Genomic DNA, 25,996 nt, shown 5'->3' on the forward strand with positions numbered 1-25,996 from the left:
GTCTCCTCCCTCCTGCGACTGCGGAAAGCATTGTAGTCGCTTTTGTGTGCGCACATAATCGCACGCTCTTGGGAGCGTTGTAGCAAGCGCTGTTCTCGAGCGATTTCGGGAGAGCTGTAATTGCGGTGCCTCCCATTTGCGGGAACGGGCTCCGCAGAGAATGGCGTGTGGAGAGAGAGAGAGAGAATAAACTTTATTCAAGAACCCCGGTCCGGGTTCGCCCGCTTTGTTCTAATTGTCTGCCAAGCCGAGCGTCGTGATGAGCTCGATCATGGCACGTACGTAGTCGGGGGAGGAGTCCGCCAGCCACTCCTCAAGCGTCGTAGGTCTACGGATGGGTGAGAGTTTGGCAAGGCTAGCCTGAATAGCGAGACGGCTCCCCGGACAATCCCACAGAATGTGAGCATTATCCGGGAAGCCGCCACATGCCATGCAAGCAGGTTTACCAGGCAAACCTTGTATGTAGTGTTTGAAGTGTGGGGACAAGAGAGAGTGCGTTTGTGCACGCCTCCATAGTACCGCCTCTCTTCGATTCATGTGTGTATCCGCTTGTGGATACTTCATGGAGTTGTTTAGTAAATCATCAAGTTTTTCGCGCCTTTCCGCCCGCGCGAAGGCATATTGCTCATTCAGACTCAGTGGGTCCGGCCACCACAGAGGAGGGCCCGGGAGATTTGCGCGGGATGTGGCATGTGCCACTTCGTTCCCTCTGATCCCTGTGTGACTCGGAATCCACTGAATCCGCACTCTAATGTTAGGGTGTGCGTTGAGATGCGTTGTTAATGCTGAGTGTAGTGCCGCGGAAACGTTTCTGGCGGCGAGTGCCCTGCATGCAGCCTGGCTATCTGTTCGAATGAGCAGATTTCGTTCGTGTGGATTTGGCATGGTCGCGGCTTCCACGATAGCTTTAAGTTCCGCTTGATGTTGTGACGTAATATTGCAGTGTAGGCCCCATGATAAAGGTGTAGAGTCGGTTGCCACCCCTGTGCAGAAGCCTCGATTATTTGGAGAGGCGTCCGTGTATAGGATCCAGTCGTCGGTGTCGTCCTTGAGGTGTAGTGCTCGACTTTGTCGTCTTTCTGGTTGTGTGTCTGCCCCCATATTTCGAGGTATTGGGTCGACGGTAATATGGTCTAGCGTGTCCCACGGGGGATATTGTTGTTCCCTGTCTGGGCATTGTGGGACATCGTAGCCTAGATCACGCATAAATGCCCGTCCCTGTCTAGATAGCTTCAGGCGACTAAATTGTGCCTCTTGGTGGAGTTGTTTCAGCTCATCCAGTTTAGGCAGCACTGCCGTCTCATCAACTCGGTTGGATGGCGAATATGCAGGGGTGCCTAGAATAACTCTCGTTATCTGCCGGAGCATGGTTTCAAGCGTGTGGTGGAGCGGCTTTTGTCGAAGGAATTCTTACTAGTTTCCTAGCCACGTGGAACTAGTGAGAATATATATATACGGACACTATCGCTAGCTATGACTGAGCCGCTACATCGCTACGGACACTGCAGCCACTGTCTGGCAGGGAAGACAAGTTTTTGCATCGGTATGGGGAAAATACGAGCACTGCAATGCAGCAACTGCAAGGCTACAAACGGAGCTAATTGGTGACACTGGCAACGCGCGCGATTATCGTGGCTCTGCGGCACGCGGATAGACATGATTAAAGTGGACGTATAAGAAAGACACCCGTACACGGTCAAATGTGTTATCTCACAGGAGAAAGTACTGCGCATCGTAATGATAAAAAAATGTCAGTTCCCGATTCGTTTCGTCTCTGTCTCCTTTACATCCATTAATTAATTAATAGCGAAATCGTCTAATTTAATAATTTGTGTATATACGTTCAACTACAATATAGCGTTACAGAAAATAAATCAACAACGCGCTTATCTAAGCGTGTGTTTCTTGGATTTTCTCCACGCTTACAGATCACGCTTGCTATAGGAGGGACCAGACGCTCATCCTCACGCTTATCATAGCGTAATTGGAACATCTGTTCATCACGCTTCAAATAGGACTTGATTATCGCTTGTATAATTACGACTTCGAGCCATTTTATAGTCTATGCCTCTGTGATAAAAACAATGCTGAACAAATCGCTTACTTATCGCATGTTTAGTATCTTCAGGAACGAATCTTCGAAACACAGTGTAAAAAAAAAAAAGTTTCTGGAAACAGGAACTTTATGCCAAGCCGCGTTGATGTGCTGGCGAGCCGCGTGTTTTGGACCTCTACACAGCGAATTCAGCTGAGGAATTTCAGTGCCGTGTCCGTCACTTCGATATCCAACAATAAAGCTGCGCAGTGAAGCCTGACTTACAAGCAATCTTGCGATTTTGGATATCAACTTCAAAAATATTTTACTTCCGTAAAAAAAAAAAATCACATCTTTAAAGGTCATGTTCGAATGTTGATGTCCTTTTATTTTATGGTCGCTATTTCTTGGGCTTTTACAAGGGCCGTTTACATGGCATTTTATTGACGCGTAAAGACAAGCGAAAATGCTGTATTTGCCAAATTTAGCCTAGCTTTGCGGCACTGTTGCGCGATGTTTAGGCACAAATGATGTTTTTGCAGATATGTGACATTCGTGTGAAAGTATTTCTGGGCTTTTTTATCTGAGCATTTTTTTGCAAATAACTTCTGGAAAACGTTATATTTTTGTGACTGTTAAAAGCAAATTGCAGAATAAAAATGAGATAGTGCCTAACTTGCTTTCCAAAAATAGCTAAGGTTAAGCCCAGGATGCGAAGCATACTAGCCTTTATTTTAGTTGTTGAACCACTGTTTAGCCTGGTGAACTGCTGTTGCTTGGCTATATTTGGTTCGGCTAGACGAAGAAACAACTCATGCAGGCGAGCGCACGAGCTGAGACCCGGCTATGTAGCTACGCGGCCGCAAGCTAGCGCACGAGTTGAGCCTCCGCTTTTGCAGCTGCTATGACGTCATATGGTAGCTACGCGGCCGCGCGCGGCGCAGCAAGGAAGAACGTGGTTGTGCGGCTAGTATGCTTCACATAAAAAATAGTCATGTATACCAACTGCAACGATGCAAGTCTTGAAACTCTGAAGGAAATGCTCCATTTATAGCAAAATTGCATGTTCTTCTACTTGGTTTAACACAACTTTAGGAAATTCAAGTGGCCCTCAAATGTTCATTTTCTTTTCATCCGCATTTTTAGGAGGGGTATAGTTTTTGTTTTCCTGTTATACTTTTTGCATTATATATGTTTTCTTGAGTAATATTGGAGCAGGTGGAGAGCACCGGTGTCGGGACCGTTGTGTGGCTGACTCTAGTGCGGGGCGAGGTGAATAGGGCCCCAGTCGTCGGAGCGGGTCTTCGAAAAGAAAAGCGGCAATGCCGAGGACGTGCCCGTTGTATTTCGCGTGATTAGTGAAACATTGTGTTCTGTCCGCAGCCGCTTCCTGTTCCGCCGTCGCGAGTGGCCAGGGCTGTCGACGCCTTTGGCGTTGCGCTGCTTTGACCCCGCCGCCGAGCTCGTTAAAAGCGGCGCGTTGTAAAAGCAGCGGCGACGCCTCGACAAGGGGTAGAAAAAAAAAATGAAGGAAAAAAAAAGAAAGGAACGGGGGTAGCCGGCGTGGCCCTTTTTGACCCGCGCGGAACACGAGCGAGAAAGCCACGGTGGCGTCTAGGCTGCGGCGAAGGCTTCCCAATCCAATCTGCGCTCGCGCTTCCGGAAGCGATAGAGAGAGAGAGAGAGAGAGAGCGCGGATCCCACGTAGAAAACTGCTCGTGGACAGGCAGGTCGGTAAAAAAAAGGACTCGACCCGCTTTCTGCTCGTTGCGCGCGAAGCCTCATCGAAGAGCCGATCCTCGTGTGTGCTACCGCATGACGAACGGCGGAAGAAACCCTGTCGCACACAACGCGGCCTCCGCGTGCTGCGCGACCTCAGAGGCCACGCTCCCGACGTAGAGTTTCCAACAAGAATGCCGATTCAAACTTTCAAGCATGTTTTACCAACAAGCCCGATCCTACACCCTTCAAAACAAGAATTGCTATGGGCAACTCTGGTGCGGCGATGGTTCAGCTACTACGGTGCTTCGACGCCAGCACCGCATTGAGATGTATAGTATTTAGGCACCCGATCGGCTACTGTGGGAATTAACGATGGCTAGTATATGGGCTGTTCCGCTCTTGACAATTATGGCATCAAACGTTCTTTCGACGTTATTGATTACGCTGTATCTTCCTAACTTTGCAAGTGCTCGCCGTTTACTAAACGCAGCGAGGCAATTTGTCTGCGCGTTGCGAATTATGGCATTTATGACGCAATATGTTGCCGAACATGATGAATTTGCTTCCTCACGAAGCCGTTTGAAAGCAGAAAAAAGTTAACTAAGTTTTCAGGCCACTAACCATCATTCGCACGCTGTCACTTGCTCCCGTAGCCGATAGCGCCGGAGCTGCCAGCTTCCTGTGGCAATTCCTCGTAGGGAACTGCGGCCTCCCGGGGAGACGCTTTTCGCACCTTCCGCGTCGGCCCGCGTGCTTCCCACTCCCCGCGCGCGTTGTTCGTGCTCGTGCCGTGTGCGCGTAATGAAGGCTGCGCCCAGATTTAATCGAGGCCCCCCTTTTCTCTCACGACGTGTGAATTGGAGCGACGAGGGGGGGGGGGGGAGGTGAGGGGACCCGTGGCGAGGGGGTCCCCGTTTTGCGGAGACTTTCTCAGCGGATCGTGAAGGTGTGTGCGTGCGAACCGTCGTGCAGCGTTAATAAAAGTAGTGCGCTATACCACGTTACTCTTTCCCGGTCCAATCCTCTTGCGCGGTTACCTTCCTCGGTGCAAAGAAGCAATTTTATCAATAATGCTTGTGACGTTTTGTTAAAGATTCTGCACACAGGCCGGTTGCAAAGCAAGTTGTTGGGCAAGTTGGTACGTGCTCACGAATGCGAAATGACGAGCGCGAACTGTAGGAGGAGGAAAACAAGGAAGTAAGCAGGACGAGTGCTGCTTTTACTTAGAACAAGATTTTTATTCTGGAAAGCTACACACAAAACCAACTCGGGTTTCTCATAAAGAAACTTCCCGAGTTGAAGAAAAAAATATGCCCCTGTTATTTGATAGAACTCGGGACCAACGCCTTTATGGCGAGGTCGCTCTGCCATCTGAGTCAACTGACAGGCTAGCAGACCGCATCGCGAGGGGTTTCGTGAACCTTTCGCTTTCGCGAACCTTCCTGCACCTGGCAAGCTTCCGCAGAATTGATTTGACCTACAACCACGACGCTCTGACATGCGCGGAAGCCGCACGTGTAATCCAGGGTGTTTCCCCATCAAGTCATGTTCACTTTTTCATAAATTATACCAGATGCGCCGCTAATACGTTCCGAACCATTTCGTCGAATGCGATCGTCGAATGCGGGCACCCGTCCTGTCGACTTCCATGTTTTCGTCCTACTTCGTGCTCTTCGTATTCACGAGACTAGCAATATGACATCGACTTGCCTTTCGATGCACAGGAAAACACGTCAACGTCATTCAAAGCGTCGCCAATTTTCATGCTATGCATGTGTGCTTATCGCGTGGGCACGGAAGCATAACTAAAGAATGGGAAGAACGAGACCAACATGTAAAAGTGCAGAAATTAAAAAGTGATGGAAGATGAAATTGCCTACACAAGTGTAGTTCCCACGGTCCATTGGTCACAGGCGACATTCTGAGTATCGCTATATTTTCCTCGAGTATACTTGACACAACCGGCCGCAAGCTTGCATGCATTTCGATGCAATCCCACGCAATTGTATTGCGTCATCGTAACGCGCGTTTATGCGCCGACGGCTGTGCTTTGCCTTGCGGGGCGTCGCACAGTTTCCCGAAATGCGCCGCGCTGCAATTCAGCGGCGAGGTTCATACGGTTCGGTCCATCGGTCTGTTTCAGTGGCAGCTGCATGCGCCTGTCTGTCGTTGCAACATTTCATTTCATTGCATATTTTTTTCCAGTTCACTGTACTTTAGTCTGCGATGTGACACGTCCGTGTGTCTGTCACACCGCGCAGATGCTTCCAATGAAAGTTCGAAAACGCCAACTATCGCTGCCGTTTTACGATGAGAAATCAAGTGTAAGACAAGGGTGAGTTCAAAGTTGTATAAATTTTGTGCTCTCCTTCAGCTACTAGAAAAACGTGGACAGTCGCTTTAGCATACGCTAAAAAGGACGAAAGCGTGCGCGCTCACGAGGCATTAATTCGAAAGCTTAACATTCTCATTGGAATGCGTTGTTAGTTCCTCTTGTTTTCTCCCACCAAAGGTCGTGAGTTCGAGCGTCTTAATTAACTATACCTTAAATAACAGCAGAGATGTGGGTTCGCGTGCCTTAACTCTTAATGAACTTTGCCTTGGCTAACGTCGTAATTAACACGAAAAGGTCGCGGGTTTGACTCCCACCAAAGGTCGATGGTTCGACCTCAAATTTTGGTGCCATAACGCCGGATGGTCAAATTTTCGACACACGAGCCATCAAAGGCTTTCGCCCTAATAAGCAGCTTTGTTGCTTATTGAGCGTACTTGAAAGGTATGTTTCGAGCCAGACAAGAGGCAGCTGCCGTATTACCGCAGGCTGTGCGCACTCTTATCTCGGCGGGGGTTCGCAATGGATGGTTTTCAGAAGAACGTCTATAGCTGGGCTAGTTGGCGATCCACCTTGCTCAACTGCCTCGGAGCGCCGGAGAACGCACGCACGGGGGTGGTCCTTGCTTGGGTGTTCGTGCGTGTATGTTCTTGCGCTCTGAAGCAACTCACCAAGAACGGCTGCAGGGTCGTGAGAAGTGTTGCGCTGATCATTCGCAGTTGCAGTCCGGCCCCGTAAGGGGATAGAAGTAGCGCCTTGCTCACCGACTGCTGGTCCGTTGCTGTAATTAAGGAGTTGCGCGTCCTAAACAGCGCTGGTTCACTACCCGGCATAGCCTTGGTGGCATGTGCCCGCGCCGTATTTTGTAGAATGTGCGTTCGGTTTCTATCTACATGCGCGTTTCTTCAACCAAGTGCCACTTGGTCAAGTTTATAGTTTGAAAAATATGCGGCAGATCGAACGCACCTTGTTGGAATCTACATACAATGGAGCGCGGTGAAACACGTGTCTTTGTTATTGCAATCTCAGTGCAAGGTCATACCGAAGGCCCTTGTACAAACATCGTCATCCACGTTGCCAGCTGTCCAAACGCAGCCCCTTCGCATCTGTTCTGGTGCACGTGCACGTGCCGTCGTCCAGCCGTGCTCTGCAATGTGACACAGTGGCGATATAATCTCGATGTGCTAGTTGGCGTTGGCACGTTATGTGTGCGATTCTGGCCCAAGCGCTGGGTGACCGAGATTCGATCCCACCATCGGGCATGTAATTAGGTTTTCTCCCCCCCCCCTTTTTTTTTTAAGTGTTGCCTATTCGGCAAGACGGCAGGAGCAGCCAGGGCCAGGAAAGTTCTGAAGGATTCGTGAAGAAAGCTTCGCTTTACAAAAAGTGTAATCTAATAAATGCAGCGCATTGAAACGCAAGCTTGAAGCGGGAGACACCCATCGTGACATAATAAACATGGTTAAACAAATAACGAAAAGTCGTATAGGACGCGGCGTTCCTTTCCCCCGAGTTCGGCGCTGTTTACAAGTACGTATGCAACTCGCCTTAATTATTACAGCATGACATCCACGACGCACTGTTGATCGGAGAGCGGGGGCTGCCCATGTGTGCGTGCGTCGCTCGCTAATTTGCGCTCTTATGCGATGACGCGGCGCAATAAATTATGGTGGCAGGCAAGTCCCTTCACCCTCTCTCTGACAAACTTGGGTAAACGGCGTGCTGCCATATAAAGCGCGTACACGTATGACTGAGGCCGGCATGGTAATCGGGTAACGGACGAGTACATCTTTCGGGACCAAACAAGAAATCCCCGCCGAAGGCCTGTAATAAAATTCGGAAAACCCCGTAATGCTGCATGAGGCCGAACCAATCAGCTGGCATCTATAGGTGTGCGTTTCGAAAGCAGACTTGGAGCAGCGCATATTACGAGCATTTAGGATGCGTTCACTGTCGCACAGGCGCGTTCTGCGTTTGCGTTAAGCCGCCGTACAAAGTGGGGAGAAAAACGTCGGCACAATAAGTGACGAGGGCAATCGGATACAAGCTGAAATTGGTTGTGGGCTAGTGAAATTAGCTCGGAACGTCATCCGGCGCCGTTCTCCCAGACACGTCACGTTGGTCTCAAAGCCCACATATTCGTCGCCGCTCCCCTCTTTTTCGCGCACTTTACGCTGAATGTTCAAAAGCTGTTTGTTGTTTGCAGTGGTGCTCTTCCCGTGTGGAACACAGACGATTTGGTCGCAGCACAAGAAGCTCTCCCGGGGGAGATTACCGTGCTGCGAGTGCGCCTGCACCGTGGGGTATATACGACAAATAAGCAAGCGTATGAATAGAACGAAGGCGGTAAAGCTTCGATTCCGCCTGCCCACGCGTGGTGTAGCCCCAATCATGAAGATGCGCCACAAATTATGTTCCTTAGAAGGCATTGCAGCAGGGCTAGTAATACAACTTGGTAACAGCCTAATAGCGCAAGAATGCACACTTTAATACCAAACACGCAACATCCCCTGTGCGTTTCGGTGGTGCGCCGTCCGTTGGGGCGTTGTTCCTGCATCGACCGCAATGCCACCGATCTCTGAGGACTCATGCGCCTGGCAGATAAGCTGTCGGTGAGTTGACAAGCACGATAAGTAGTGATGAGGGGTTATATGGGTCTCATCACGGTTGATAATGGTTCTACGCGGATGGATAAAGTGCTAAAGAGCGATAAGGGCTTACAATGATAAGATCGATTCTGATAAGGTTGATAAGCACAAATAAGGGTTGCTAAGGGTCTGATCATGTGCGCTAATGTTGGTAATGACAGATAAGGGTTGGTAAGGATCAGATCAATTGCGGTAAGGTTTACAACGACTGACAAGGGCTGATAAGGGGCGGATCTAGTCCGATAAGGTTGATAACGACCGATAAGGGCTGATAAGTGTTTATACTGGTCGGATCAAGTTTGATAAGATTGATAACAACACCAGGCTGCGTGGAGATAAGTGGCACAATCCTTACGCATACTTTGACAACTCCTGTGGAGTTTCTTCGTGTTTTTTTTCACTTGCTTACAATTGTCCTATTGACAATAATAATTATACGGTTTTTCGTTTCCGTCTATCTAGAGTAAAATTTCTGAGCTTTGATGGGCCGATTTATTGGAGCCGTCGATTATACGGAACTACCCGCTCAGCAAGAGACATCAACTTATAGAACCAATATACGGAGTGAGCATTTTTCGGTTTTACAGTATTTTCAGAATCGCCTGTGGCAAATATGCCGTGCAGACTCAACGGCTGCAATTCGTAAATTGCAGCAGTTGCTGTAAATACTTAAGAAGTTAATTAGCGAATTTTTGTTCGTTTGTCAAATATGTGTTTCCCTTTCTTGTGCAAGTAATGTCCGGCTCTTCGAATAATCCACCTCAAGGACTAGAATTATGCTGTTTGCCAGAGGTGATATTTCAAAATCTCGTAGAGAGAGAGAGAGAGAGAGAGAGAGAGAGAGAGAGAGAGAGAGAGAGAGAGAGAGAGAGAGAGAGAGAGAGAGAATACAAAATACAGGTAGGCAGGGATGTTAACCAGTAAATAGTCTGGTTGGCTACCCTACGCTGGGGGATGGGAGAAGGGGAAGAGAGAGAAGGGATACAAAAATCTCGTAAAGCTTAAGAATGGTCACCCGGCTCATTGGCAACCTAAATTTCGGCCATCGTTGCGTGAATATTTCATAAATGCACTCCATAGGCATTTAATGTTTGTGAGCATTAAACGATTGCAGCTATTTGTTGCCCTAGTTAGTTCGTGCTATACTCTGGTGTGGATAACCACTTCTCCCATTATTCTTTTTTTTATTTTATTGCGATAAAGACTTGCCCTTAAGGCATAATTCTTGGAGCGTATGTGTATTATATGTGTGCTGTGAGGCCTGTGTTGTGTATGAATTGAAGCCATTATTGACCCACTACAAACGGGCCCAACGGGGCTAGTGCAGAGTAGAGTATAACCCGGGTCGACGCTTGGCCAGCGTCACGACTCGTTAAATCGTCGTTTGCCGGCACTTTATTAAAGTTATCCCTATCCTATTCACACTCACTTGTGCTGCAGATCATTGTAGGTTCGACGTTATAGGGTGTATTTTGTTGCTGAACAATTTTTTTTTAACACTGCCTGTGGCTGACAGCACAATTTTAACCCTTGAGCTAAACTACTCGATGAGGCGGCCATTACTTATCCGAGAAATCAGAATGCTTAATTATATAAGTAACATAATTACACTGATTAGCTTATTAATTGATTTACTTGTGAGTTGATAACTTTATTTCGAATCCGGCGAGGGAGTCCCGGGCCTGGGGCCGCCTAGATGGCCACTGGGAGCTGCTGCTCCCGTGCGGCTTCCTTGGCTCGCTGGACGGCCCAAAGTTGGTCTTGGAGTTCTGAGCTGAGCAGCACAGCCGACCACCGCGCCCGTAGATTTTCTGGGAAACTGCCATTTTATTTTGGTATATTTCACATCCCCACAACATGTGCTAACGGGTGGCTCTAACAGACTTGCATAGCTTGCACATATCGCTCTCGCTATATATCGGGGTAGAAAGTTTTTAGTTGGACGGGACTCGTATAAGTTTCTGTTTGTAGTCGCCTCCAAGTAACGGACTCAGCTCTGTTCAGTTTAGTGTGAGGCGGTGGTAATACTCGCCTCCGATTTTGATAGAATTTGGTAATATCGCTAAATCTGGTTAATCTATCTTTTTCTCTCCAGATTTCCTCCTCCACGTTCTCCTGACCTCAGCTCGGCGAGTAAGACCTCGAGCTTCGCGGTATGCTACCTCGTTGAGGTTGACTGCGGGAATGTCTGGAGTCGTATGCGCTGGGAACCAGAGCAATTGCCTGCCGTTTTTCTCGGCATTGGAGAATTTCGCTTCATTGACTCTGATGATGTTCCATGCCTCAGGAGAGATCCTACCTTTTGCATAATTTCTAATGGCCGCTTGAGAATCGCTAATGATGTACTGAGCATTCGTGGAGACCAATGCTAGTGCAATGGCTACCTCCTCTGCTGTCTCGGAATGTTTGGTATTAACTGATACGCTTGTAAGGGGTTGATCTACGATTACTGCTACGTAGCTGTTTCTGTGTGGGTATTCAGCCGCGTCTGCGAAGGTTGCTCTGTCGTCTGACCCAAAGCTTCGGATCATTTTCTCTGCTCTACTCTTGCGCCTGCCGTCGTTGTAACGTGTATGCATGTTCTTGGGTATATTTGGTACTAGAAGTTTGTCACGAATTTCTCTCGTTATCGTCCTCGTTTCCCCGTATAGATTGTGGTAATTCATTCCTAGTTTGCTTAGTATATGCCGTCCCGTTTTGGTTTTCATTAGTCGTTCTGCTTGAGATGTTTGTTGTGCTTCTATGAGTTCGTCCAGTGTGTTGTGGAGTCCTAACTTTAGCAAGAGATCCGTGCTCGTACTGATGGGAATCCCTAGTGCTAATTTGTATGCCTTTTTTATCAGGTTGTTAATTTTAGTCTTTTCAGCCGCAAACCAAATGTGGAAGGCTGCTAGTATGTGATCTGACTGATTACGAATGATTGTATCAGCCGTATGATACTTTCTTCCTTCATATCGTGGTGCTTGTTAGTAATTCGTTTGATTAATCTCATGGTGTTCGTTACCTTTGTTTCTAACTTCTTTATGGTTTTCCCAATTGCGCCTTTGTTCTCGATTACTAGGCCCAGCACCTTGAGCTGGTTGACTATAGGGATTACTTAGGGTACATATTTCGATCCACGAATTGTAGCTATTGAGTTTATTTGCAAGGCGTATCCATCTGGAACGGATTGTGAGATTGGCACCTGTTTCGGGATATGCGCTGTCAAACTTGCGGTAAAAGTGCGCTGTGCCGCTTTGTAAAGAAAACGCTGTTTTACGCACTGAAATACAAAGGCAAATGGAACGTAAATGCATTCGTCGGACACTTTGAAAGTTACTATATCGAAACTGGTGTTGTCCTGAGAAGTTGTTCCAAAGGGATAGGCCGTGCGAACTCACCGGATACAATTCGTAAATTGAATTATGTGCCGTAAAGTTAATAATAAAACGTTAACGGGCCTAATTTTGTTAATTATTCAATTACGCATTTTGATTTTTCGTAGAAGTACTGACCGCCCGATCGAGTAATTTAGCTCATGGGTTGGAATTGTGCTATTTGACACGGGAAATATTTGAAAAAAAGAAATGGTGCATCTAAGAAAAAATAAAAATAAAAGACCTGGTATAGCGCAGAATAGCTGTTGACAGTGTCCTTACAGAGGAATTAAAGCCTGCGAATCTTTAATCAGCACTCAAGGCCTTGACTAATCAGACAACGTTTAGCGCATTTCATATATATATATATATATATATATATATATATATATATATATATATATATATGTTTGAAATGTTGGCAGGTTTGTTGCGCCTCCCGATCTCAGCGAGCCACGCAGTCGAACGGCTTGCGAGGTCACTGCAGCTGTTCAGTCGCGATTGTAGCCGACAGCTTTTGATCGCAATCGGCGGCCTTCCGTGTGATGTTGAGATTACTCGCAGGTCGGGCATCGGTCGGTGTGAGTGGACCGAGTGCAAGGCAACGCCGCTAGGTGGCCTTTCGTTTACAGATGCACGAAGGTCTGATCGTGTCGGATCCTGGCATCAGCCGCAATCGTGTGACCAGCCCCAGACTTTTTCGTGCGCGGTTGCCCTTTCCCGTCACCCTGATTAGTTATTATGGTTGTTATCGTTATTTTGCCGTTTGGCCAGGCGTTTGCTTTTTGACACCTTCTCGAGCACTGGTTAACGCCTAAAGGAACAAGTTAAAGGCGTGTCGTTTGCGCTTGGCTGCGACACGCGGATTTTTATCTGGAAAGTAGTCGGCGTGCGTTACGAAAACGGAGCATAACTGTGATGCGGTGTTTTGCAAGTGTGTGTATTGAACGTATGCTTGTAATCGGCATGTCGTGGTTGTCGTCGCCGGAAAGATTTTCGCTCTTCTCGTCTTCGAAATGAGTGTAAGCGTCGTCTTTCCCGACGGTAAGGACCGGTTCACTCATTTCTATGATGTGTGTATCTGGAGGGTCTCCCGAAGTCGCGCAATTATTACGTCCTTTGCCAACGGCGCGCGAGTCTTATGCTCGCGTGCTAATTTCCTCAATTTATCGCCATATATGTGTTCCTCCGTTTATCGCAACCCGCCTGGTTTTCATTTCCTTAGTATCTGTTCTGTTTCTCTTGGGAATTTCAGGTTATGCGTTTCACGTTCTCGCACACGTATACGGGACGTTTGCTCCCGGTGCCCATCCCGATCAACCCTGCCTGGCAGTTTGATTATCATGCTGATAGTCAACCGCGCAGCTTTATTTTTTTGCGCCAAAAGCAAGGGAAGTGGAGGTGCGAGTGGTGATTCTTTCGTTTCAGCCGTGCATATACATACGCTGCCTGCAGATGCCACATCGCCTGCGGCGCACGTGCGCGTCGTTGCAAGCGCGTCGCAACGGCTCGTTTCGTCGCCGCGACGGTTTCGCCGTGTGTGTGTGTGTGTGCGCGGGCCTCCGAGACCCTTTTTGTTTCGCCGCCCGAAGACGGCCCGTCCTCCCTCGTGCCCGAATCTACACACAGCCGACTAGACCGCAGCGTGAAACACGGCGACGCTTTCTTGTCAGCCGAGTGGCTGGACCTTGAGGGGAACTTCGCGCGTGCGCTCGCAGCCTTTACGAAAGCACGTGAAGCCGCGCACCTCGATCCATCCCGCGGGATGCACGCAAACGCCGCCGCACGTACGTGCTCGTACGCTCTGTGTGTGTGTGGGGGGGGGGGGGGGGGATTGCAAATCGCGCGTCTAATGGCCTCGTCCGCTTCGTGTCGCTCATCCGGCGCGACAGGCCTTTCCCACGGGAGTCGTGCGCTGGTGGACTCGCGGGTGCGCGTTGGACGCAGCGATTCGAGCCTAATACGCTGGAAAACTTCGTGGCCCCCGAGAGTTTTGACGGTAACCCCCTCGTCGCGTCGGGTCGCGCGTGCACCTGTGGGAGGCGGGACGTGGAGGCGGACGTGCTGCGGGCGCCCGGTCAAGGTTCGAATCGGATGCCGCTGCTGCTGCTGCTGTTTAGTACGCTCATGACTCGAACGTCACTGCATAGCACACTTCGACGCGTGCATTTCTGGACTGTTTGACGCGACCGCGCTGTTTGTGCCCTCGAGAACAGGGTGGGCTTGTTTGGTCGTTGGCTTTTGCTCCTCCTCCTCCTCCTCCTCCTCCTCCTCCTCCTTCTTCTTCTTCTTCTTCTTCTTCTTCTTCTTGTTTGCCTTCTCATCGCTACTGATGCTCAAGACTGTCGCCCTCTCAAGACAGAGAAACTGCAAACTGACTATGCGGCCCATGCCACTGGACTAAAGACAGCGGTCTTGGCGATTTCCCTCAAAAAAAAAAAAAAAGGCTTGCTGTGGAGGTTCCGTTGCGTTTCTCTTGGCCTATTGTTGCGTCCTATAAGCTTTCTGTTTAAGTGCGAGTGAATGTCGTGACTGATTCTCGTAAGGATTGCCTTCAAGTGCGGTTGCAACATTGGTCGTCATGCATGGTTCAACCGTACGTGTGCTCTTTCTACGCTTGATTAACGAGCAGACGGCTCGCCATATTGCCACGGTCCGCAACTGTGCGTTCCACGCGATTCGCGAGTCGCGCCTTCGCCGCCGTGCGCGGCTCAAAGTTCTACGTTTCTGCGTTTTCGTGATTCACGCCGCGTTGACCACACGTTGCGTTGGGGGTTTCGATCTGACCGACTCGTATGGCCACAGTGTCTCACCGATACTATAGTCGCGGGAAACAGAGCTGCTGGCGAAACTTTTTTAATAATTCGCCCCACTGTGTGTCGGAAGCGTTCCGCAGTCTAGCTTGATTCTTTACGACGACGAATGAAATAATAAAACGAAGCTTCGATGTATAGTTATGCCAAGCGGATATGTGGAAAACAGCCGGTCAGTGCAGTGAGAACAAGACATGAACTCTGCGTACTTTGATTGAGACATCATCGGAAGGTGACACTGCCGGGCTCAGTTTTCGTCTAAATTGTGTGCGTTATTGGGAAATTATACGACCACAGTCGAACTTTCGATTCAGAACGTGATCTTTAGAATGCCAAGCTTTGGGTGTATAAGTGGCACGGTCAGATCTGCGATGCTTGACGGGATGTTGCTGGACATCAGTAACTATATAGACTATATGTCGCATAATATTCTCGTGTTTCTGAAAAATAAACGATTAATTGTTTGCGCTCGGTGTCCTGTGTTTGTGTATTCACTCCAGTCTGGTTTTTTTGTTCTTCTTGCGCGAGAAATCTAGTGTGTTCAGCCACCTAGTCTCCTGCCAGATTTTCCTTAACTCTTAGACCTAGAGACCTAACTTTGAGACCTAGCCACAAAAGGAGCCTGCGTAAAAGAAAGTAATCAAATCAAATAAATTCAAATCAAACTTTATTTTTATTCTATCGAAATGCAAACTTAAGGACTGTGGAATAAAGGTTCTTTTTAGAGCAGCTTGACTGGTTCGCAGCGCCCGAAATAAGTTTTGGAGCGGTAACAGCAATTCCTAATATGAAAACTGTACAGACACCTAATTACTATAAGGTGCAATTGCTATAATTATAATTGAAAATGAGAACATGCAGATAAATAATTGCAAAGATTGCGATATAACAAAAACAAAGCACGAGCGCTTTTTGCGATTCTGATAACCTATAGATAGTAACAATATAGTGATCATAAATGGATTTGTACGTGTTCACGATTGTTTATTTATTTATTTCATAAACCCTATAAGGGCCCTTGTTGGCATTACATAGGGGTGAACGACGGTACCGTGGTGTTTCGTTCACAACCCCGTTATGAGCAGTAAGAAAAGCACTAAAAAGTACGCAATACAACACAACAAAAAGAATGCAATACAACGGAATAGTCAGCACGAGTGGGCCAAAGATAAAAAAACTACAAGTTGGTGCTGAACAGATTATTCAATTTATTAACTAATCGTAATCGTGTGATGCGGAGGTTCCAAGGAGCTGTGTTGAATGACGATGCAAGTTGTAGTGCGCGCGAACTGAGATGCAAGTTAGCTTCGCTCGTGTTGTACGCATCGTGCACAACCACCGCTGTTGCTCTGCTCGGCGTCGCAGGGTACGAGAGTTGGGCGGACTCGGACGATGGCGAGTGCATTCCGTCGGCGCTCTGGCTCCGTGTTCTGGCCGCGCGCCGGTCCCCGTGCGCCGAGACAGGTGCGGACGCGTGCTGGCGACCGGGTGCGCTTCGTGCGTCTCGAAGGAACGTCCGAACAGCCTCTTTATATAGCTGTGGGCTCATTTTCGCCGCATTTGCGTACGCGAAATATCGAATCACAGCGATCGTCTTCGTTCTGATGTGTGCGCTTTACCGGCACGTGTTCCGATGCTCTTTATAGAACGCTCCGCGAAGACAGCATCGACGACAAAAACGAGGCAGGCTACTTTGCGGTCCAAACAAGATGGCGACTGAGAAGAAAGCTTGAAAACTCGCTGGGAAGGTCGTCTGCTAAAAGAAAAAAAAAAGTTGTCGCGCTTTCTGATGCGCTTAATGTAAGCTACGTTGTGTTTTGCATAGGTTCGCACACACAGTGTTAAAATACAGTGATAATATGAGCCTTATCGACGCGAAATGGCATCACTTCGCAGCGTCGTCTTTTAGACGGTTCTAGATGCGTTGCATTGCTACGGCTCCGAGTCGTCTTCTCATCTGTCAGCTTATAGACTGTCTACGACATTGGCCGGAATTGGAAAACACTCAATAATCGCGGCAGCATGCAGCCTATAGGCCTCTTGTTAGCCAATCGGTAACGAGATCAAGCCGGCTGTGTGATCTGAGAAAGGAGATGGGCTCGCCTACTGTGCACTGCTGAACCATTCGGTAAGCTCCCGTCGTAGCGTGGAAGGCGATCAGTGCCGAAAAATAAAAGAAACTCTCTTCTGATTCCCTCTTAGAGCGAGCTTTTTGGCGCCCGTTCCTGCCTCGGCGTCGTACCTCGGCGTAACCGAGCGAACGAGCACAGTGAAGGATGACAGAGCGAACGCGGAGCGCAGCGGCGGATGAGAGATGGCGAGAGCGAAAAGAGCGTGAGGAGGAAAGCGGAGGAGGAGGCTGCAGCGGAAGCATGAGGAGGAAAGGAGAGGAGTCCACCTTAAAACACCACCAGATGGCGCTCACGTCCGCGCATCCGCTGCAGCGGCGGCACCAGCAGTGCGGAGGAACGAGAAAAAAAGAACCAGAAAGCTCGCCTTCACACATAGTGTTTGCCGCAAGTGTATCCCGGTAATGATTACGGTTACATAAGCTGCAGTTGCCGGCAACTGTGTGGCCGGCATATATATATATATATATATATATATATATATATATATATATATATATATATATATATATATATATATATATATCGCCGCGCGTCGAGGTTCTGCCAATCGGTGCGGGGATCCGTGCGATGCATCGATATGTCGCGGAATGAAAACACGTGTAGCGCTGCGCTCAAATGTCGCATTAGGGAGTATCGTAATCGTCGGTGAATTTCTCTGGCTGACTGACGCGATCCTATAGCTCTCCCGCCGTCGCAGGTTTCCGCCGATTACAGTGACAGCGTAATAAAAAACTTACGTTTTTACGCTGTCTGTTTTGCTAGTGGAAGTGCCCAAAGCTGCCCGCTTCGATCCCATTCGCCCCTATTACACTCCGCCTCAACCGCAAGAAGTAAATGGTAAAAATTAGAAATGAGACGTCGCTTAGTCTCATGTCTCTCATCTGCTGAACAAAGTATGATCGCTGCTTTGTCGTTGTTTATGAGACCAGTTGTTTGCTTTGACGACCTAGAGAGACGGAACCGAGGCGAGAAAATTTGTCGATTTCCGCCTGTAACAGATGACGGTGAACTCCGAGCACGGACAGCCGTGGCGGCTGGCAACTGCAACTGTAACTTAAACACGGTAACGCGCATCTTGAGGCTGTAATGTTTTTCTTGACCGCTTTTTTCGCGTTGGCTTTTGTGTTCGATAATACTTTCCCATTTTTTACCAGGAGCGGGGGGAAATTGGTTGGTAGGAACAACAGGTAGTGAAATATTAGGCAGGAAAAAACAAAGATGTATTGTGTTATTGGCAAGACGTCGTTTCAGGGAACCCGTGTAGTATCTTTGTATAGTTAATTGAGGCCGCTTTTAAGGAGACGTCTCGCAAAAACATATTGTTAGATGTGTAGTAAACGAGTATTAATTACCTGACGCGTCCTCTGTTTTCAGTCTAGCTGGAAACATAGTCATAAAATATCTTAAAGAACTTACACATTTCTTTCTGCATGAGGCGAAGACGTTTGACAACGCTCTAGCGCATAGTACAGTAATATACCCTTGAACAGTGGCGTTCGTGATGTAGGTGCAAGTCACGTTATAAGTAGGTCTGCGGCCTTCTCCGCTGTAGATGAGATCGGAAAGACGATACCGGGCTTTTTATGTACTGATAAAACGGCTTTGTCTCGCACCGTTCTTCTTGTTTCTTCTTCGTTTTTTCTTATTTTCAGTTGCACGACCTCCTTACAGAAGTTGCCGACTAGCATATACCAGCTTTCTTTATTCTTTTTGCTGTAACAGTGTATGGTCTGCTGAAGTACTTGGTACCCTTACAGTCGTCTGCCTGAAGATACCGCTTTCGCGTCCTGCCATGTATGATGCTTCCACATTGTTTTAAACGTGGCGCGGTACTATTACGCAACGCCACGTGCATCACCGGTTTAGCTGGCGCCCCACTTTCCAGGTGGCGCCAGCAGTCTGGCTTGCTCCTGCTTCCACAATGTTGATTGCGTGCATGTGCAATTGGCATGTGCGGGCGGCCCAGGGTGTCTAACAACCGGGAAAACCGGAAATTCTCACGGATTTTGAATAATCTGGAAATACTCAGGGAAAACTCAGGGAATTTGTGCTTCTATCAGGGAAAATTAGCTGTAATTTTATAATTTTACTGAAAAGGAACGAAAGTCGCGCTAATGCTGGCTCAAGTAAAAGAGAGGAATCGTAACGAATCGCTTGTGACGCCGTGCCGTCGGCTGGAGGAGTTGCATGTGTACAGTCAACGACCAATTGTCCTGACGCCCGACTTTTGGGACATGCCCGATAATTCGGACGGCTTCGCGAGCCCCATAGAGTAAATGTATAAGAAGCTATGAAATTTCGGACGCAAGAGCCTTTCACCGTCTGACTTTCCGGATTTTTTCCGTAACCGCAGGTCCCAAACGGCATTAATCAAAGCCACCAACTTGATTATCTCGCCGCCTCCAACCAGCGCTCTCGCGCGCAGATCCGCTGGCAGCCGTAGCCACCACCACGGTAACGCTAGGCCTAGCTACTTCGGCGTTCGCTACTGTTAGCAATTCATCGCTGTTAGCAATGGCGCCGATTCAGCCTTCGTAATTGTTGTCAATGAGTTCGAAGCTCGGAAAGCACAATGCATAGCATTATGCCGGTTTTCGAAAGCTAGCTTCGCCTCAGTACAGCAGTGTTACGCCGTGAAACATACGCGAAGTGTTGCGGTGAAGCTTAACAAGTGTGGGGAGGGGCAATTGTCACGGGACACAGTATGTATTCCTTACTTATACACCCGTGCACCCGCCGTCTACCGATATAGCACCGATATACCTAATAAGTGTGCTGGAAGGCCTCCAGAGAGCGTTTTCGCACGTGCCTGTGGGGATTTGAGCCCTTAAGGGCAGTAAAAGACGTGCATTCATTTTTTCGAACTGCCCTATTTTTCGGACGTTTTCGCGGCCCCTAGGGATTCCCAAAAACCGGACATTGACTGTGCAACTGACTAAGAGGATGCTTCAGATGGTCCGTGGGGCGAACGCGCGGGGGAAGGAGGACTATAACACAAAGGACTTACGCATCGATGAATGAACGGCAAAGGAAGTGTGCCGCCGCCGCTTTGAAGGAGCTTGAGCTGAAGAAACGAAGTGGTGGCTGATGCCGAGATGCAGGTGTCTTTCTTCCAAACCAAAATAAATTCTTTAAAGCAGTGAAACGCAACACTGAGGCGTTGTGCACAGGCTGAGAATATGTCAGGACAGTTGAGGTTGACCTTCCGGTTCTTGATAATCTCACTTGTGGCATTGTTCGAGCCACATACCAGTGAGCTTGCTACCAGTTGATAGAAATAGCTTATATTCGAAAACATTTGCTTCTGTATGCATCTCTTTTTATTCCTATTTGAACATGTTCGAGTCTATTTGCAATGGGCTTTACCATTTTTTTCGTAGATATCTTATTCGCTGTGCATTTTACTAACCCCTCCCTTCCGTTTTCTTTTCGAATAAAATATACGCTGCTACTCCTTACTATTCAAGCTGGATTAAGTCGTTTATTTGTATTTTTTAGCATGCTTACTTGAGAGTTACAGCATTGGGCGACATCGTGTCAGCCCGTCTTGACATAAAAAAGGTTCTGTGTCACTCAGGAAATTTCGCAAAGGCACTCAGGGAAAAGCTGGAAAACTTAGGTAATTTGAAAACATCAACTTAGTGGACACCCTGGTGCCGCGTGTCCTTCGTCAATTGCAGTATAAAGGAAACATGCAGACATATGACCAATAAAAAAGAAGGAAAGGCGGAAAAAAGGCACTAGCTACATATAAGACCAGCAAGGAGCTCCCACAGGTGTTTGCAGATGTCGCGGCATCGCGCACTTTTGCAGACAGTGTCGCACAGTATTGTCACGCACGTACTTGGACAGTGCGGTCTCCCTTGAGGCCACTGTCCAGAATCCTGATGTCTGGAGATGATTGTCCGTCGCGTCTAGTGCAGAGAACAGAGCTGTGCACGAGTTTACGAGGACCTTTGCTGACGACCTTTGCCGTTCTTATTGAATTTAGTAAACCGATTTCGGTATCGTGCTTAATGCGGTGTCGTGTTAATGAGACAGTGGGGTGCAGCGCCAAGCGGGACAGGGGTGTCCCCTGTCTCGCTTCGCGCTGCACTACACAGTCTCATGGAAAAGCAACTAACCCAAACCATCACCTTTCTAAGTTACACGTCAAGTCTTCGTTATCCTGCACTGTAGATCTTTGTTAGAAAATCTACCGAAGTGGGGCAGACCGTGTGAGGCGATGCTATTTTTTCTTTCCGCGCGGCGCCTCCACCCCTCTTGCATTGGCGTTGCTGGGCTCTGCGTGTTTGCCAAACGTCGGAAACGCGTCATGCCGTGTTCGGGGCCTCGCATTTTGCCGTTTGTGCATTCCTTAAGACTCCCAAACACATCGCGCGAGATAACTCTCGGCCTGAAAAGCACGTGGCTGCGTGTATATTTAACGGGTCGAATCGCGATAAAAATAGACTGGAAAATAACCAGCGCGCATTTTGTGCGGGAAAAAAAAAATAAAGTAAACGTAGCCGTAATAAACACCGTCTGTATTTCAGTCCTTGAAACTGTGGGCCTGTAAGGCGGCCGTACGTGCATGCCATACCGCAACGGAGCGCCGAAGTGCGCGTTGCAGTCGCCGGGGCGGTGGTGCAGCGTGTGTGCTCATTTACTTTAACTTTCTCACGGAGGCCAGAAAGCAATTCACAAAGACGGTGCGGAGAGCGGTGCAGCGGGCCAGCAGCACGGAGTGTACGTCTCAGCCCGCGCATACGACTTCTTCACATTGACAAGGCAAATACAAAGCGCATAAGCATAACAGCGAGACGAGTATCGTAACGTACGCGTACTATTCTTTAAGGGACACTATAGAGCGAAACATAACTCGAGCTGTGTTTGGGTAAATCCCCCGTCTGCGGCAGCATCGAAAGCCCTGCAACCTTCCGTGCGAGGAGTAATCGCAAGGACGGTTGGCGACACCGCCGGCAAATTCCCGCGCCAGCTCGCCGTGACGTCATGAACCGCATAGACTTTGAGAATTTGCTGTCTCACTGACATGTCGGCGCTGGGCACATGGCTGCTACGGCCTCTCTGATTGGCTCGAAACACCACAATGGCGGAATTTGGCCGCGTCCTTCACAGTAACACTCAGTCATTGAAAGAGTTAGCTGTACCGCGAGGGTTCCAGTGCAGTCCTTGGAACCCTTGTCTCATAATGTAGTGCGCAAAAGGGCTTTACGAAATAAGAAAGCTTTGTTGGTTAAAAGCAAACATCGTTTTGCTATTTCCATCGAATGTTGCGTGGCCGTTGATGTCTAGTTGAGGACCTTGTAATATACCTCCCGATACATTCTGGAGGCAGCTGTGCAGAAGCTCTTTATACGATTTCGTTTCAATAGGTCTCATTTACTTTTCGAATGGCTTGACTGATGGGAGTGCCTATTTGCCTACGAGGCCGCGGTTACATAGGGTGTACCATTAAGTTCAGCCAGACTTTAAAAATATGTAAATGCCATGTAGCTGGTCAGAGCCAATGTAATGTTGTTTGCCGTCGTTCGGAGATACTCAGATTATTTTTTGCACTCCATCTAATTACATAATTAGTCGTAAGTCATTAATTAACTTCTCAAATACTATAATTAGATGAAAGGTGCCTACGAGAAAATTGTAAAGCAATATGAGAAACTCCCGATACAGCTTTCTGTTGCTCAATACCTGCTATGTAAACTTGTTTTTCCAAGCATGAGAGAAGCTCGCGAATACACGCAAAGTTCGTCGAGCGGCCGGTCGCGCGGCAATTTTTCGTGTATTCGCGGGCTTCTTTCACGCTCGAAAAAAAAAAACAACACTTTTATTTAGCTCGTTTAAGCTACAGAAAGCTGTATCCTGAGTTAATAATAATAATAACAACAATAATAATAATAATAATAATAATAATAATAATAATAATAATAATAATAATAATAATAATAATAATAATAATAATAATAATAATAATAAACCCATTTTATGTCGACTGCAGGACGAAGGCCTCTCCCTGCGATCTCCAATTACTCCTGTCCTGCGCCAACCGATTCCAACTAGCGCCCGGCGAATTTCCTAATTTCATCGCCCCACCTAGTCTTCTGTCGTCCTCGACTGCGCTTCCTTCTCTTGGTACCCATTCTGTAACCCTTATTGTCCAACGGTTATCTAGTCTGCGCCTTACATGACCTGCCGAGCTCCATTTTTTCTCTGAATGTCAATTAGAATATCGGCTATACCCGTTTCCTCTCTGATCCAAACCGCTCTCTTTCTGTCTCTCAACGTTATGCCCAGCATTCTTCGTTCCATTGCTCTTTGAGCGGTCCTTGTTCTCAAGCTTCTTTGTCAGTCTCAAAGTCTCTGCCCCATACGTCAGCACGGGTAAAATGCACTGATTTTACACCTTCCTTTTCAATGATAAAGGTAAGCTTGCAGTCAGGATTCTCATGTTAAAATTTTCTCGTTGACACTTTTCATCTAATTATAGTATTTGAGAAGTTGATCAATGACTTAAGACTAATATGTAATCAGGTGCAACACAAAAAGTAATCTGAGTTTCTCCAAGCGCCGGCAAAAAACATTACCTTGGTTCTACATGTCCTGCTGCGAGGCATTTGCATATTTTGGAATTGTGGTTCAAATTATGCGGGGCCCCGGTATATATGTGTGTGGAGCCTTACTTGTCCCTGTTTAGCGTCATTAATATAGAAACCAGCGCAAGTAAGGCGAGGACAAAGGCGACGGCCTTCTTCGTGTTTCTTATCATCTTTTTTGTTTTGTTTTGGGTTTTATTATATGTCGTACCAAAGTGCCTTACGGTGCACCCTACTAGACTAATTTGCGTTGTCCTACAGCTGTTCCCCAAGCCTATCCTCTGTGACCAGCTCCTGTGCTCCTTGTTTTCCGTGGGTCTCCTCGCCGTCACTGCTGCGTTGACAACGTGCTGCGGTAAGCGGCGATCCCAGCGGCGTGTGAGAACAGCGCCGTGTGCGACGACGACGTGTACACAAGAGGCGCACGTTCACGCCGCGCGCGGCACGTCGTCGTCCAGCGTGCGTTGTGCGTGCACGCGCCGTTTCGCACTGCACCCACCCGCGGGGGTAAACGACGCACCGGCGCTTTGCATCTTCGCCCTGTGCTGGCCCGCTTCTCGGCAGGGGTCGGTCACACGGCGTGGCTGTTGAGGCCGTCGCCGCCCGTGCATTTATGCATCCAGGCGACGCCTCGGGGGGCGGACACGCACGTCTTCCATTTCGGTCGGAGACGACTCGCCGGCGAGCACAATCGAATCAGCCGCACGGGGACGGTCGCAAACGAACCGCGGCCTTCGACCGAACGGAAGGTGCCGGCGACTGTCCTCGCTGCTGTATGCCGGATGCTTGCCGCTGCTTTAGCGAGTGGAATTACGTCGCCTACGGCCTCGGCTTTGCTGTGGACAGGGAACACCTATTACGGCAGCCTATTCAGTTATACGGTGGCCGCATCTGGACGCGAATTCTTTTTGCCTATTCTGTCCAAAACACAGGGTGTCCCAACTAACGTTAGCCAAGCTCTTAAAATGTAGAACATACGAGGACGCAACCAATTGTATTTTGTCGGCAGTGACGTACCGCACCAGGAGGACCGTCATAACAGAACTATCGAAAACTAAATGAGAATAATTAACGAACCTTTTAATTACTGAATTTAGGGCACTGCATGCATTCACAAGCGTTGCTCGGACGAATTTCCTCTGCTCCATGCGTTTGCCATCTTCCTCGATGCCGCTGCGCACTGCATTGGCTTCGCGCTTCACGCGGAAAAGGCAGCTCGCAGTTCGCGGCGACCAACGCCAATAGCGATGCCTCGCCACTTTCACGTTGCAGCCGAGCCAGGCGTGAGCTATTCGCTTCCGTGTAACGCCTGGGATCGCTAGTCGCGGAGCGCACGCGTAATCGTGCGGCTGTTTTCACATTTCGCGCGTTTTCCTCATAACGCAGGAAAAGTGATTGCGCGAGACATAGCACACTGAAAACAACCGTATCGAGTGTTTCAAAACACAGTTGTTACTTTTCTATCAAGATCCACGCCCTAAATTCACTAATTAGAAAATTCGTTAATTATCATTACTTAATTATCGGTAGTTCTGTTATGAAAAAAAGGTCCTCCTGGTGCGGTACGTCAATGCCGACAGAATACCATTGATTGCCTCTTCGTATATTCTACATTTTGTTTTTAAGAGCTTGGCTAACATTATAGCTGGGACACCCTGTATGGAGGCAAGGCAAGAAAACTGCGCAAACTGGGCGGCGGGGTTGGTCGTACTCGCTACTTACCCAATCTTGCTCCTGTCCACTTCTAGATCCAGAGTCTAGTACCCTACGGGACCACTTTGGCGGAGGCACTCTGCAGTGTTTTACGAGGTGTTCGAGGAGATGCGCTCCGTCAGCAATGGTGAAGCAGTAGTTTTTCCGATCGTTACACGAGTGCATACAAGAAATTAACTTGCACTCGATCTCTGCGATGACGTGGGCGTATCCGTATTGTCCGGTGATTCGAACCTATTTATGAAAAAAAAAAAGAAATTAGACGCTACTGACTGAACACCGAGCCAAAATTTGATTACTCTGTATTTACGAGGAGTGGCTAAAAAACGTGGAAAGGATCTTCCTACTATGTCTTCGTGCTTTATTTTCGAGAGACTGTACAGCACCATAGAATGAAATTATGTGCTTTTCACACATTTCTTGACAGTGCAAAGTAATTTCGCGTCTGAAAGGGACAGAGACGCACTGCAGCGTAGAATTTTCACCACGTGCGCATGGTTAACCTATAGTTTTTGGTAAATGGACAAAGCGATCGTAACGTTAGCCTTACTGCTCGTTTAATTGACTCATTTGCCGCATACATTGTCCCTGCGCTTCTAGCCGTCGAATAATTCAGCCTCGCTGGGCCATCTGTTAGTCTCCTGGTTAGCAC

At 48.2% G+C, this 25,996-nt stretch overlaps 1 protein-coding gene across 3 annotated transcripts in view; it reads left to right on the forward strand.

Annotated features, from left to right (window-relative positions):
- The window catches only part of LOC135918956 (cerebellar degeneration-related protein 2-like), a 146,805-nt gene that overhangs the window by 18,679 nt on the left and 102,130 nt on the right, over positions 1–25,996 (forward strand). Inside the window, exon 2 of one of the 3 annotated variants that reach the window (XM_065452671.1) lies at positions 16,272–16,370. The exons of 1 other annotated variant lie outside the window; for it this stretch is intronic. In XM_065452671.1, coding sequence (XP_065308743.1) covers positions 16,272–16,370 — 99 coding nt within the window. Of the gene's footprint in view, positions 1–12,991; positions 13,138–16,271; positions 16,371–25,996 lie in introns of those variants that run through there. One more of the 3 variants, XM_065452674.1, reaches the window with a different exon arrangement.

The sequence above is a fragment of the Dermacentor albipictus genome, chromosome 8, assembly GCF_038994185.2.
Source record: "Dermacentor albipictus isolate Rhodes 1998 colony chromosome 8, USDA_Dalb.pri_finalv2, whole genome shotgun sequence".
NCBI lineage: Eukaryota > Metazoa > Arthropoda > Arachnida > Ixodida > Ixodidae > Dermacentor > Dermacentor albipictus.